The sequence below is a fragment of the Ascaphus truei genome, chromosome 7, assembly GCF_040206685.1.
Source record: "Ascaphus truei isolate aAscTru1 chromosome 7, aAscTru1.hap1, whole genome shotgun sequence".
Taxonomy (NCBI): Eukaryota; Metazoa; Chordata; class Amphibia; order Anura; family Ascaphidae; genus Ascaphus; species Ascaphus truei.
This window is the reverse complement of record NC_134489.1, coordinates 77,707,680-77,723,693: the sequence shown is the minus strand read 5'-3', so window position 1 is coordinate 77,723,693 and position 16,014 is coordinate 77,707,680. Positions and strand designations below refer to the sequence as shown.

Below are 16,014 nucleotides of genomic sequence, written 5' to 3'. Positions count from 1 at the left end.
TATTATAAATACTCTGGTCATAGGCACAATGCTCTTTTTTATTTGTATTTTGCTAACGTCCACCACTATAACTAATTTAGGGCTCTACACTTAATTATTATTTATTTGTAATTTTAGTTCTTTGCAGAAAAACAACAACAACAAGTCCCAGACTTCCTAATTAAAATTAGCGAGAAAAAAACAGACAGTATGGATTCAAAGGAGCAATTCAAGTCGTTTTCTATTTTTTTTTCACATACTGTAGGATTGAAGCAGGGGGTCTCCGAAGCTGAACCACATTCATTTCAACTCCGGGGACCCCCTGGTTCTCAAGATACAGACCTCCAAATGGGGTATGCGATGTCTCTGCAAAGTTTAAAGCTCCCTGCGACACGCTGGCCAATAGGAAGCCAAACCCGATTACATCACAGCTTCCTATTGGCCCGCAGAGCGCAGGAGTTTTGAAAACTTCACCACTACATGAATCCTACTAGCCAGACAGAGCAGCTACGGTCACCCCCTACAGAGGTGAATATCTCTGAAAGCAGGGGGTCCCTGGAGCAAAATTAATGGGGTTCAGTTCTGGAGACCCCCTGCTTCTAACCTATGTTAAAAATAAAATAAAACATCACCAAAAAAATAAACCCTTGCTTGGAATGCAGTTTTAAGTTTATCTCAAACAGACCAACTATACATTTTCCATACACAAACCAACTGCGTGTACTGTGTATCTGCATGAAAAAGCACGTGTGCTTGAAGGTATCTTTCAATATCACGAAGGCAAAGATTTTGAGAATGCAAAAAACAACAACTCTCTGTTTAGATTCTTTTGAAAACTCAGATATACTGTATGTCTAAAGCTATCCAGTCACTAATATTAAAGGAAACCAAGGAAGTTGGCAATGTGCCTAACATAATTTAAGCACTGGATAAAGAGCAAATAATAATGACTGATCTTGTTCTGTGTTTGCGTCCTTCAATATTTCATTAACTATAATGTGAAATCCACAGGGGTCCTAAGGAAATTATTCTTGCTTGGAAAATACCTAAGGCTCTGAATATTTCAGAGGTACTTGTACTCCATTTATATGTTTTATTATCTATTTTTTAACTTAATCACTTCTCCCTGAAGTGTATTGAGTTCTACACAATACTTGAAGGCAATAAGTGTTATTTTCATTTAAAAGATATTTATCAGCAACAGAGAGAAGATTTATAAGGATACTATACCACTTACCTCTTTGATGGATCTTTTTGGAGACACAGCGAGATTAATTTCCTGAAGGATTTTCCATATTTCCTCATCATTTCTTTGTCTTCTATTCCGGTTTCTAACGTGGGAGGATCATTTTGCAAGGTCAACATCAAGACCTAGGGAATGCAATAAGCAGATATGGGAAACATGGGCAACAAAGCAGGGATGCTTTTTGGATTCCAAATACTAGTCTCATGAGCTGCTGGTCATTTTTTTCTACAAATACAAATGTGATGGTGGTAAGATGACATATTACCACAAAACTCCAGATATCATTGACTTTCTATAGAATTCAAACTTAATTCTTCTGTGGTATATGACATACAGGGATCCCAAAGACCTAGATCAACAGTGTACCCCTAAGGCCTCGTCCATGGTTGCTGCTTGCTGGCGGAGGCGCGCTGAGGCACGCTCCCGCTCAGCACTGAGCCCCTACAGCCGCAATTAGAGCGGCTTTAGTAGGGGCTCGCCTACGCTTCCGCGCGCTTGCGGAAGCGTAGGTCTTACCAGAATTTTACATTTCAGCACTCGCCGGAGTGCAGGGCCGGTCACGTGAGCGGTTCGCCCAATGAGGGCGAACCAGCTCCGTGACGATACTGGCCCGCCCCCTGACGGCACGCTGTCTAAGGGCAGGGAAAGCACCCGCTTTCCCTGAGCCTCAGCGCGCCTCAGCACGCCCGCCGCAACCATGGACGAGGCCTAAAGCATGAATGTACCCTACTGCGTTAAGCTTCACGGACTTCAGTGGATAGATGTTATGATAATGCCTCATTTGCATATAATTATCACTAACTTCCAATAGTTAGTGCTATGGTCTTTATGAGAGAAACCCTGACTTAACATTTTGTTATTGTCCTTAGTGGATGTAGTGTTACTTTATGCATGAAGTTAGAATAATGTCTCGTGAAGTAGCTTAACAGAGTTTAGTGGATCTAAGTCTAATGTTAGCACATGCTAATGCCAATTATAGACTATGGGAACATAGTATATGGCACAAAACCCCAAACTCACCTTAGCAAACTAGACACCCTCTACAACTCAAGATGCTACTTTGTCCTACAATTTAACTATAACACACATCACTGCGAAATGCTCCGATAATAGAGTAGCTATCCCGAGTCCAGGCACAAAGTACATTTTTCCTGTCTTGTCTGTCTTAAAAAGCTCCTCACCCCTCCTACACACAGCTCTTATCACCTGAGATCTGACTCCAAAAGACTTCACGGTTCAAAGGTTCAACAAAGACTCTGGCCGCTCCTCCTTCTCTTACCGTGCACGTCACAATCTACCAGAGACTCGCAAAGCGCCACCAGTGTAAGTTCTTTCGAGACTTCAGCAGTCTCACATTTTAATCTTGTCTGTAACTGTAACATATGCTCTTAACATAAATTATATCAAACTGTCCATGAAATGTATTTAAATATAATGTATAACCTGTGTTCATTTAATGTAACCATGTATTATTATCATCAAAACTATTCGCAGGACATACTGTCCTTGAAAACGAGTAGTCATAGCATCAAATAACCTCACCCACAATAACACATAGGGTACCTGCAACCCCTCATTCAGCCCCTGCTGTCATTTTAATATAACACAGCTAGAAAAATGTTGGTTCCTGAGAAAACACAATGTTTGTGCTTAATTGTTTGATTACCTGGGTCTGCAGATTAAGCTGTGTGAAACCTACGCGTTTATGTCACAAACCCCCACGCTAGACAGGACTTAAAAAACACATTTCAGTACAAAGTTAACCCTTTGGTTGCAACACTGCACGCTGAATTCTAATATTGACATGGCTATATTTTCACTACTATTTTATTGAGAGACAAAAAAATACATATTCAGAAAATATAAATAATGAAGTAAAATTCAGAATAATACATTGGCTTCATGAAGGAGTCGTTTACAGTACAAATGATTCTTACCTTCATTGGAGGATATTTGTGATATGGAGCAGATCCTGTTGCTAATTCAATGGCAGTAATTCCAAAACTCCAAATATCAGCTTTGAAGTCATAACCTCTAACCTAAAGACACGGGAAGCAAAATATGGGATTTTTAACAGCTCAGCAGCACATAAAACATATTTGCAATGCATCTGAATGGAAATAACTACTGTACTGAATAACTGAAAGGCAATCCCAAAGTAAGTGGCTTTTAAGGAAATTGGTAAACTGTATAGGCATAATGATCCCAACAAATCCCCATGTATTTTTATAGGACAGGAACTAGGGGGTCCTCCAGAGCTGAACCGCACTATTTTAAGTTCCGGGTACACCCGGTTCCCGAGATATTTACTGGGGAATTTACCGATATCACTTACTGGTTTTTAAAGGGGATTTAAATGGCTTCGTCCAATAGGAAGCCACAATCAAGGAGGTTGCAACTTCCTAGTGGCCCAAGATTTGACAGCTATTTTGTTTCCCCTGGAATGAGATTTAATCCGGTTAAGTCACTAGCAATTATCTCGGGACACAGGGGGTTCCCGGAACTGAAAATAGCGGTGTTGGGAGATGGAGATAAAAAATAAAAAAAAACAAGTAGGGGGACTTCTCTTTTCAAATAGAACACGGAGATGGCGTTGTTTATTAGACAAGACGTTGTCTTGTCAGAGGTGACGTTGTTTATTAGACAAGAAGTTCCAGGTATCAGATACTGTGAAAAAACATGCTCTTTAAACGGAGGAGCGTGGTGAATGTATATATTTGTTTTTCATCAGATACTGTACATCAGTGTTTCAATTAACTTTTTACTCAATACAGGCATACCCCACATTAACGTACGCAATGGGACCAGAGCATGTATGTAAAGCGAAAATGTACTTAAAGTGAAGTACCACCTTTTTCCCACTTATCAATGCATGTACTGTACTGCAATCGTCATATACGTGCATAACTGATGTAAATGTAACAGACTCTATAGTCTCCCCGCTTGCGCAAAGCTTCGGTACAGGTAGGGAGCCGGTATTGCAGTTCAGGACGTGCTGACAGGCGCATGCGCGAGCTGCCGTTTGTCTATTGGGCTATACTTCCTTACTCGCGAGTGTACTTAAAGTGAGTGTCCTTAAACCGGGGTATGCCTGTAGATAGGAAGATACAACTTTACTAAATCATGTAACATTTCTAGATACTTCTAACTCAGGTGAAACATCACTGCTAAAGAAACCCCATCCCATACTTGAAAACTCGAGGTAACTCTCAAATGTATTATTTTCTGGTAAAATATTTTATGTTATATTTTATAAATGTCAAGTGAAACCTGAGGGAGAGAAGTATGAACATAAATAAAGTGTGAATGGTAGTTTGCTTCTATGCATGGCTCCATTTTCTGCTTGTGTTTAATTCCCTCTGCAAATTGTTAGCCAAAAAGTTTATGGCACTTTTTATTTATTTTTTTTTTTAAAGGCAAATACAATATAAATTGTGATGCAGAGATAAAGTATTTGATACAGCTCATTATAATGGCACAACACTGAGCAAAGACCATGATACACTGAGGCGCAAGATAAAAATGATGCAATTTGCATCATTTCTTTCTAAACACGCACATAATAAAATAACTCATTTCCAACACACACTTCTGTTGTGACTAAAGCGTACAGATACAGTAAGACTTACTGTCCCCAGCATCGGGGACAATGTCTGCCGCGAAAAGAGCTGTGGGGGATCCCTGCTTATAATGGGACGTCAAACTGTTAATCGTTCAGTGCTGTAACCGCGCATGGCACCGAAGACCGTGAGCTTTGCTTAATCTGTAAATAACATCACAAGAAGTGAACATTGGACAGCAAAGAGATGCAGAATCCTGATCGTGGCAGCACACAGGAAAACCACAGCCCTTCGAGAAGCTGGGTCATGTGATTTCTAGTGCAGCGGTCACATGACCCTAATCTGCCTACCTACCATCCGTGGGGCAACTTGGTGTGCAACTGGATCCCTCAAGGTCCCAAGGGCCAGAGCTGGAGTCATCAGATGGTCAATCTGGATCGCCTGGCGCTGCTCCCAAATCGGAGCTAGCCCAATGCAGGCAATCCGATAGGGTGCTGGAGAACATTGCCCCGAAATAGGGGAAGCTGCCCAGGGGGCAGTAGGTCAATATTTCCATTGATGGCCCGGACGATTGCAGCCAAAGCATTGGCCCTGTGGGTTAAACTTGGCATGCTGGAATCGTAAACTGGGACCTGCTTGAGCAGTCCTCCAGGAGGGAGCATCAGATCTCAGTGCTGCAGTGGGTTGAAGTGCTCTACCGGTGGGGACCGAAGTGGTTGGCAGGAGTCAGGCCGCCATAAAATCCTCTGCCCTCTTGGCAGCTTGTCAGGCCAGACCGAGCTCATGGACCACGATCCATTCCCTCACCTCAGGGGTGCAGTACAGCAAGTACTTTTCTTTTAGGACTATGTCCAAGAGGCCCTTAAAAGTGTCATCCTCACCACAAAGCACGGCTAGTTCCTTGGTCCATGAAGAGTACGTGGGCGCCATTGTCTAGATCGGGTAGTCTGCCATCTACGATGACTGCTGTAGGGATGAGGTGAGCTCTGAGGGTGACCGGAGTGTCTGTGACTCGTTGCCCTGCGGTCTCAAAGATTCAGACCCACTCAGTCCAAATTACCTTCAAGTAGTTAAGCCCTGATCCTGGCAATCCCAAAGCTGTATCACCAGAAAAGCCTGTCACATGAGACAAGGACTCTTTCACGGGATCAAGCACCACACAGGACACAGAGATCAAATAAAAGCATGATACAGGGGGAATCCTAGCACTCCTAGTTCCTTTTGACACTTAAATGGCTTTCCTGAAGCAGCTTCTACTCCTGTGGGGGATCGGGAACACCAGGCAGCACTGGCTGCAAGATGCAAGCAGGCAAGTTTAAATGTCTCGCTTCAGAAAGGCCCACAGCCTCGTCTTGGGTGTCACTGGCACAACTTCAGAGAACACTATTTATTCCATCTCCACGCCAGTCCAGGAATGTTCTGTGTCGCCCCTTTTCTAGATTCTTGTTTCCATTAGAAACATGAAGAAAGGCTGGTGAACAATCTCAGAGTGGGTGCTATGTGCGCCAATCGCAGAGCGAGCTACTGAGGCCTACTAACCACTAATGCCTGTGTCAGTTGGGTCTTAAAACCTCCGGGTTCATTTTCAGCTGAATACCTCCTGTGGAGATTGATGACTCAGTCTGACTTGAACAATGGCCTTGCCCTCAGTGTCACAGTTCCCCAGGACCGAGCACACCCCCCACCCTCTCCAGTCCAAGAAATAGACATTTCTCCAGACGTGTGGGCTGAACAAAGGGTTTCTCAGCCATGCATATCCAGAGACCTTGGCTATGCCTTAAAGCACATTTTTATGCTTGCAGTAATATTAGACACAGAAAATAAAGGTTTACACATATATTCACATAATATATTTGGCCAGATAAATCACAATAGAATGTATATACTGGGCAACCATTTATATTCATCCAGACGATATGACAATGCTGGGCTTCAACTTTATTATACTGTAAGAGGCTCATTGCTCACATAATCCCTCTGCACACATTAACCTCAAAGATAAGTGCAAAAACCACGATTTACCTGTTCCATTACTTCGGGAGCCATCCAACACGGGGTACCAACAAATGTTTTTCTTACTTTATTCCTGGTGACATCCCCACCTGTCGCTAAAAATGAACTAACACCAAAATCTGAAATAAAAAATAAATGCATTGATTAAACATTTAGCAAAGTACAACATAGATTGTATTCTAATGTTGATACAAAAAAATATTTGGCTGCAAAAAAATCTATTGCCCCAGGCCTGGGTCTAGCAGTAAACAGTTAGGGGACAAGCACCCATATTCAATATCCAATAAAGCAGTCTTCTCCTTGCTTTGAAAAATCTCAGCCCCATTCAAGTGAAGCCATCTTTATACAGTACAAGTTAAGAGAGCTGAAATCTTTCCAAGCAAGGTGAAGACGACTTCACAGCATACTAAATAGGGGACAAAGTACAGAGAGAGTTCATTTACATCACTGCCTTGTGAAAAAACAGCGAAGTGACATAAAGTAATGGCAAGAAACCCTTGGACACGGTTAAAATAATGAAACACTCGTTTCCTTTAGTAAACTTGTGAAATATCTTATAATCTTCTTTGGCTTAGTGGGTAACTTGGATCTGCCATGAGATTGAAGTTTCTCTGCAGTAATATAAGAAATCAGTGTTTCACCTTCGGAGCTTGAGCGCATTTCAGTCTGGGATCTTTTTCTTTTGTTGTGAGTCTATATCTAACTGTCCCAGCACCGCACCCCTTGCAATTTTGCACCTGTACACCAGCTGAGAGAGGGTTCTCCCCATTCCGTATCCTTTGTTAAAATAAGAAATACCCGGAAGTTAACTTTCACGAATAATACCAAAGAAGTCCCACTCCTCACACTTTTTTTTGTTCAGTCCACAGTAAAACTCTCTCCAATTTATTCTATACCTTACGAACTAAAACCCCAATATACCCAGTTTTTGTGCCTCTGCTTTCTGCTTATTGTAACAGTCATTTTTCTTCCCTTCTATTACTCTCCAACTAAACATTTTCTGAGACATTCAATTACTTTGGGTCCTCCAAATTGGTCGTCCTTAGTCCAATCCCTGGGAATTCAATTCCTAGCAACCTCCTTTTCTTTATATGTTCTCAATGAAAGCACAAAAGTAATTCTATCTTTCAATTAGTACTATTCTTCTGTCAGCACTCTTAGGTATATATCATGTCTTAGAACAAAATAACACTTAGATCAGGGGTCTGCAATCTTTCAGGGAAGAAGAGACACTATTTTTCTTCTTTTTCTTTGACCAAAATATTTTGACAGCCGCAACACATAAAGAATATGAATACACCCCACAAAGACAAGAATAAACAGAGATAAAACAGATAGTAATAAACAAAATCATTTGTCATATTGGATGTAGCATTGGGGCTTCATTCATTGCTGCATATTTGAGGTCACTCTCCCAGTAGCACTTCAATTGACACAGACATATACAGTGTGTGCATATATATATATATATATATATATATATATATATATATATATATATATATATCAGACACACAGAAAAATTGCATGCACGACAATATAATGTAGTACCCATAAACTAGCATGTAATCTATAATATTATAGTAGCCAGCGGTGCTCCAGGGAAAGGAATCATATGAAACCAACAAAAAAGAATCCCTAGGGGACCAGACGGGTATAACAAAGTACAGCTAAACCCCGTTATAACGCGGGTCTCGGGGTCCACCCCGAGACCACCGCGTTACTAACGGGGTCGCGGGAAAAAAAATGGCCGCCGCGCTTTAGCGCATATTCATCCCGCGGGACAGGAGATGGGAGCGGGCATGTCCCTCCGCTCCCCGCTTCCCCCTGTCACCGCGGGACAGGCCGCGGGGCAGGAGATGGGAGCGGGGATGTCCCTCCTGTCCCCGCTTCCCCCTGTCACCGCGGGACAGGCCGCGGGGCAGGAGATGGGAGCGGGGATGTCCCTCCTGTCCCCGCTTCCCCCTGTCACCGCGGGACAGCCCGCGGGGCAGGAGATGGGAGCGGGGATGTCCCTCAGGTCGCCGCTTACCTCAGATCCCGCTGCCTGCATGGAGGTGGTAGCGGGGGGTTTCTTCTCCCCACCGCTGTCCCCGGTGCTCCCGCTGCCTGCACGGGAGGAGGGGGGGGAGCGGGTGGTGGTGCTGGTCGCGGCCTTTCCTCTGCTCCGACCCCACCCCCCGTCTGTGTAGAGTGAGAGAGTGTGTGTGTGTATGTATATATGGGAGAGAAAGTGTTTGTGTGTATATGGGTGTGTGTATGTGGGTGTGAGTGTGTGTAAGTGTCTGTGAGTGTGTGTAAGTGTCTGAGTGTGTGTGTAAGTGTGTGTAAGTGTGTGAGTGTCTGTAAGTGTATGTGAGTGTGTGTGAGTGTCTGTAAGTGTGTGTGAGTGTGTGTGAGTGTCTGTAAGTGTGTGTGAGTGTGTGTGAGTGTCTGTAAGTGTCTGTAAGTGTGTGTGAGTGTGTGTGAGTGTGTGTGAGTGTCTGTGAGTGTCTAAGTGTGTGTAAGTGTGTGTGAGTGTGTGTGAGTGTCTGTAAGTGTCTGTAAGTGTGTGTGAGTGTGCGTGGGTGTGTGTGAGTGTGTGTGAGTGTGTGTGAGTGTGCGTAAGTGTGCGTAAGTGTGCGTGGGTGTGCGTGAGTGTGTGTGAGTGTCTGTGAGTGTGAGTGTCTAAGTGTGTGTAAGTGTGTGTGAGTGTGTGTGAGAGTGTGTAAGTGTCTGAGTGTGTGTGTAAGTAAGTGTAAGAGCCGGAGCGGGAGGTGGGAGGTTTAACAGGGAGGGGGGGCGTGGCTTGAGCGGAGGGACCCGCTACTCTCCCCCCCCCCTCCCTCCACGGAATTTTTTTTTTTTTTTTAAACGGGAGCCACGGGGAAACCGCGTTATAACCGAATCGCGGTATAACGAGGCGCGTTATAACGGGGTTTAGCTGTATTAACACATTTATTAATCACATAAAAACAGGGGAGAAAGAGTAAAATTGAGGGGAATTCCAAACTGACTCCTCAGGGGACAAATCAGGACCCAATAGTAAACTCTTGTTGAGTACCAAGAAATATATATGATACTCTATTCAATGAAAACAGCACAGATTATCAAGTCTGTAATTCAAAAAAAGAAAGCCCCGTTGATGAAGGGCAAGCTGCACATATAATAGTGTGCTACTAATCAGTGTATAAAGCATGCATGTAAGTAAGTGGGCCAGAAATACAAGGCATAAACACACAGAAATAGTATCTTTCAGACATACAAGAGACACAGTATTATATATACTGGAAACATAAGAGCAAATCGTTATGCTAAAGATGTATTGATTGATGTTAAGTGTCCAAATAACTAATGCTCCTATAGAAAGTGATAAATAAAATGTGGGCACAACCGGGCATTTGGGTAACAGGCGCTCGTAATTATGTTGCGATGATATCATCGCTTAATGCAGATCGTAAAATGCGATCCAGTTCTGATTTAATTTAACTGTTGGGTCACACGATAATACAGCATAACAGAGGGGGTCTCGAAGCTGTTTATACGCTTCCATCTCGTACATTTCCTCGGGCCATAATACAACATTACCTCCCTTGTCAGAAGGTTTGATTTCCACGTGAGTGGAATCATGTAATTCCTTGATAGCTAACCATTCTGACTTTTTTTCCTCCCTTTTTTGATTATTTATATTTTTAATAGAGTTTTCTACGGCGACTGAAATCTAAATACCGATGGAACATGACGATATTCAATCCCTGATTTCCTGATTGCTCCATTAAAGCTTGGCATCATTACAGCAGCCTTAGATCCGTGGGAAAAGTGACAATATTATACAAGATGTTTATCTGTATATCATTGTAAGAGACGTGTTCAGAGGTACGCAATGGAGACTGTTTTAAGGTGAAATTAAAATAAGGCTTTATTGCGCCTGTTGCTTTAAACACAGCAAACATGTAAATCAGCAAACAAAATCTGCTCCACGCTGGCGTATATATACACTTGTGATGCAGTTCTCTTTAACTGCGTGGTTAGCCCAGCGATTCACCAGCCCAAATCATAGAGACATTATCAATATACATAGACATAGATAATAGTCTTATACGAAAAGTCTTATCTGTTAGCTGGGCTGCTGTAGGGGAAGCTTCTCTGCTCTCTTAGATCTGCACCCTTGTGTGCTAAGGCAATGTCAGGCTCCAGGTTTAGAATCTTGTCCCCTTTTGTCTTGTTGTCAACTTGCCGCTCAAGACATCTGTCCTTCCTTGGTTCAGCCCAGTTGTGGACTAAGGAATCTCCCTTCCTGTCTCAGAGGCAGGCTTTTTCTAACGCCTGTAATCAGCCAGGTGGTGTTAGTTAATTGCCTACCAGCAGTTAACCACCACCACACTGCTGGATTAGAGGCACATTTGTGAACAGGGATAAGTCTCCTGTTACAATCATACTTTATGCTGGCCATGGATGAGCATCATGAGGAGTGCAAATGCTGATGAAACATGTTTCGTTATCAGTCTGTGATTATGAATAACTTGACCAGAATATCAAGACGTCGTGGTAATTTGTTGGACAAATAACTGCTGTGGTGGAAAATAAAGGTATCACAAGTGTGCTACCTCAGTATGCGGACAGTTTATTGATTCTCCCCGAATCGCTTTTTCTCCATGCGCGATGTCTGTTTACCTCCATGAACACAGATTGATGGCATGACTAGTCATCGGCATATGCTTCCCTGTCTCCGTGGTTATAGATGCTTAGCCGCTGAATGTTCTGTTATTCTTTAACCAACTAGGATCTCCCTGATTGGCCTTTGATGGCAGCTTCATGTCGTTATGGCAATGGCGACGGTGAAGCTGAGACGCAATGACGCGGCCATTATGGAGGCTGGACTTACCAGTGCGGATTGAATTCAGAGCACATCAGCTGTTCAAAATTAAGAGCTTCGTTTTGGTGCAAATATTTTCTAATTTTTATGCCTATATAATGTTTGCACTCACTTGACTTGCCACAACTCCCAGAAGAAGACCGTTGTCGAAACGCGTTGGAATGGGAGCCTGGCTGGGTGACCCATCTCTTCTCCTCTTGTACTTGGGACTTTGCACTACACTGATCATCCATCCATGGCCATCTATCATCTATCTGATCATCTATCTATGGCCATGAATAGAAAGTCCCAACGCTATCTCCGTAAAACGTTGCAACTTTCTATTGGTTACCGGAGCCAACATGACCCCGCGGTCATTTTGTGTCCACCGGGCAGGTATTCTAACCCGGTAGAGAAACCTGCTTGTCGCCAAGGAACCTGGAGGTTGGAATACCACTAATTACCTCGTGAGAAGCCCCTGGTTCAGGTACAGTAAGTAAAAAAAAAAATTGCAAGCAGTGCGGACGCTGCTTTAAATTTTCCTCTAATTGTTGAACCCTAGTTTAGCTTTTCTATACACCTAAGATATTATTGCTGTAATATGACAGTGGTGTCTGTCTATATCTATCTATACATCTTTTTTGATGGTTTAATTAAGAAACACCTTACTTTACATTGCAGTTCATACATTCATAAATTAATGCAGAAAACAATGATGGTGACTCAAAAATTTAAAACCTACCATTACATGTTTCCACTACAATATACATTTTAAACATACAACATTTATCTTTCTTCTGCACTCAGCAACCAGCGGCTCACAAGCCGCATACGGCTCTTTGATTAAATACATGCGGCTCTGTCCGGTGACCTGGACGGACAATGCAGGACGTTGGGCCCAGCCAGAGGTCGGGCCACACTTCTATGCTTTGTCTTCTGGAGCAGGGCCCTCAATTTGTGTCCAATCCCATCTTCCCCAGTCTCTCCTTTACCTTTGAGTATGGCCACCTTAAGATCGTTCATCTTGTGGCCAGTCAGAGAAATATTTGCCGACAGGACTGTCTCTTTTTCCACGTGTGATGCTGTGATGATGCAGATTCATTCTCTTTTTTAGCCCCGGTCCCGTCTCACCTAAGTAGTAGCAGCCCCCTGAGCATTTCATGCATATGATGAGGTACACAACATTGCTGGAGGAAAAGGTGTACTCCAGATTCCTGTGTGGTATTTGTATTGTGCCCGCTGTGTGGAGCATTGCGCAGGATTTGCATCTTGCATCCTGGCATGGTCTTGTCCCGCATTCAGATGTACGCAGGTTTGATTGTTAGGTTGTGGTTGTCATACAGACACCCTCATAATCTCAAGAAAATGATGGTGATGAGTAAAGTATTCAACAGTACAACTGAATGCGGGAGACAGGACATGGGCTAAACAAGAGAATGAATCTGCATTGCCACAGCATCACATGCGGAACAAGAGACAGTCCTGTCGGCAAACATTTCTCTGACTGGCTACAAAATGAACGATCTGAAAGGCCGTACTCAAAGATAATCTTCGAGCACTGAAAGAGAGACAGTTGCATGAATACAAATTTATGCAACTGTTTGGGACACTTAGCAGTGGCCTAAACCGAGACCGCAGCTTCATGAGTCACTTCTGACACAAGAGAACTCTTCCCATGAGTGCTAAAGGCCATGTCTATACATACTGCACTATATGAATGCACACACAGCTGTCTCTTACACATATGTACAATGTAATTATATCCATATATACCAATAGGGACCACATAGTACCTACACAAATTAATAGTAATGCAACACCCTCTTACATTTCTACACCCACCCACACCATTGGTATACACTCCCACACACACCATTTGTAAAGTGCTGTATACACTGTGGGCACTTTATAAATTTATATTCACACACACTCTTACATCACTAACATTCAGGGACCATTTAACACCTTAAGTCATAAATCGCATACTGCACAAGGGGGGGGGGGGGAAGGCTTAAGTCAGATACATTCCAAAATGCACCATTTTTAAGTAAAACCCTTTCTAGCTTTATCCATGGTAACACAGCCGGAAGAAGAGATCAGTGTATCTTGAAAGCTCGCACAAATAAAAGCATTTAGTTAGCCACAGAACGGTATCGTCTATTAGTTTTTGATTATTAAGCTCGGATAACACGGTACGGATACCTCTCTACACTCACACACATGTATATATCTATATATATATATATCTATTGGGGCCGCTTGCGCGCTTGCCCTGCGCATGCGCGAATCCCTAATGGCCGCCGCAACTCTCTTGCTGTTCCTGCGCATGCGCGATCACGGCGCATGCGCGCGCATCGGCAATGGCGGCCCTTGCTAGCCGGGTGCGCCGCCGGGGCTCCCAGGACTCGGAGCGCTCCCTGCTCCGGCCCCCACCTTCGCGTTGTGCCGGCGGGTCCGTCGCTGCCTCTGGCGGCACCCACGATCGCTCGGCACTTGCGGAGGGGGGTCTCTGGGGGCGAAATAACTATATCTATATGTAGCCCCGGTCTTATTTCGATATATATAAATAAAGACCGGGGCTACATATATATATATATATATAGATATATAGATATAGATATATAGATATGTGTAGCCCCGGTCTTATTTCGATATATATATATATATATATATATATATATATCTATAATAATCAAAAAATAAATAGATGATACCGTTCTGTGGCTAACGAAATGCTTTTATTTGTGCGAGCTTTCGAGATACACTGATCTCTTCTTCCGGCGATGTTACAATGAATGAAGCAAGATATATAGATATATATATATATATATGTATATATATATATATATAGATATATATCTATATATATATATATATATGTAGCCCGGTCATATTTCGCCCCCAGAGACCCCCCTCCGCAAGTGCCGAGCGATCGCGGGTGCCGCCAGAGGCAGCGACGGACCCGCCGGCACAACGCGAAGGTGGGGGTCAGAGCAGGGAGGGCTCCGAGTCCTGGGAGCCCCGGCGGCGCACCCGATGCGCGCGCATGTATCGAGCCTGGCTACCAGAGAATGGGAAGGTAGCCTTTCTCTTGTGTCCGTGTATACAAACTTTATTGAACCTGCCTGCTGGTATGATCTATGACCCCAACCTGCTGCTACTAGACTACAAGGAGGTGTTCATAGAAGGGATAAGGTGTATGCACAACACTTGTGTTACTTGTGACTTTCCAGGTGGTGAAATGACTTGGGTACCCGGGTGTACCTGCTGCGGAGTACAGTTTCCAGAGCCAGTGTTGCTGAAGACTCCGGAACCCGCCAAGGAAGAAGCATTCGACTTCAAGACTGGATCAGTCAATGCAGGTAATCAAGCTACCTACCTCTCGGAAGTTGCGGAGGGCACGGGTACTCTAACCGTGGTTCCAGAGTCGGTTCTAGAGCCGGAACCAGAAGAGACAGATGTGATTGGCCGCTACACACAGAAGGGGGGTACCACCTACTCTGACTTTCACCCCCAGCTGTATAGAGTCATACGGGCTCCAAAGGCAGGCTTGCCACTGGTAGTGTGCCCACGTGTAGTAGAAGATTGGAACGTGACTGGTGGCTGGACGGACGGGTCATCTACGTTACCCGTAGCGCTCACGACGACAGAGGTAGATGGGGAAGGATGCCTGCACTGCTGCCTGAGCGGATGTGATTGCCCCGTCGGTGAATTGACCCGAGGGCCCAGGTGTCCTGACTGTGAGGTGCAGTTCCTGAAACCCAGACTGCCGCAGCCTAGAGAACCGCCAGAGGAACAAGAGGAGGAGCCTGACCTCTCTACTAAAGTGAGTTATGCTGGTAATCAATCTGTCCTAATTCCAGCGGCCTCAGGGGACCCGTGTGTCCAAACCAATGTTCCAGACCTTCTCAAAGGGGACATCCTAGTGCTAGAGCAGGAACCTCTGATGGCGGAACCCGTGGAGAAAGAGGCGCCTGATGTCTCTACCCCGGTGGTCAACGCCGCTGCTAGTCCACCTACCTCAGCTATGGAGGTTGTGGAGGGCCCATGTGCCCAAATGGACATTCTAGACTCAGGTCCCGAGCCGGAGCCGCCGAAGGCAGAGTCACAGATGTCGGAACCCCAGATGTCGGTTCCAGACCCGGTTCCCGAGCAGGAACCACAGAGCCCAGAACCGCAATTCCGGAATCACAGGGTAAGGCATCTATACCCCCATCCTCTTTTGGTGATTCCAGCGACCAACCACTCGTGGTGATGCGCCTGCCGGCGGACCACTCTTGCGAAGTCACCGAGCCGAATATCTCGGCGGATACAGAGCCTGCTGTGGGTCCGTGTGCCCTACTGTGGCCAGTCCAGTCTTCTACGATGGTACCAGCGGTCCA

The 16,014-nt window shown here is 44.3% G+C and overlaps 1 protein-coding gene across 2 annotated transcripts in view; it reads right to left on the bottom strand.

The window, feature by feature from the left end:
• The window catches only part of STK39 (serine/threonine kinase 39), a 240,627-nt gene that overhangs the window by 154,419 nt on the left and 70,194 nt on the right, over window positions 1–16,014 (bottom strand). For both annotated transcript variants that reach the window (XM_075609161.1, XM_075609162.1), the window contains exons 6-8: window positions 6,808–6,917; window positions 3,163–3,264; window positions 1,217–1,350 (exon numbers count right to left, since the gene is read on the bottom strand). In XM_075609161.1, the coding sequence (XP_075465276.1) occupies window positions 1,217–1,350; window positions 3,163–3,264; window positions 6,808–6,917 (346 nt within the window). The remainder of the gene's footprint in view (window positions 1–1,216; window positions 1,351–3,162; window positions 3,265–6,807; window positions 6,918–16,014) is intronic.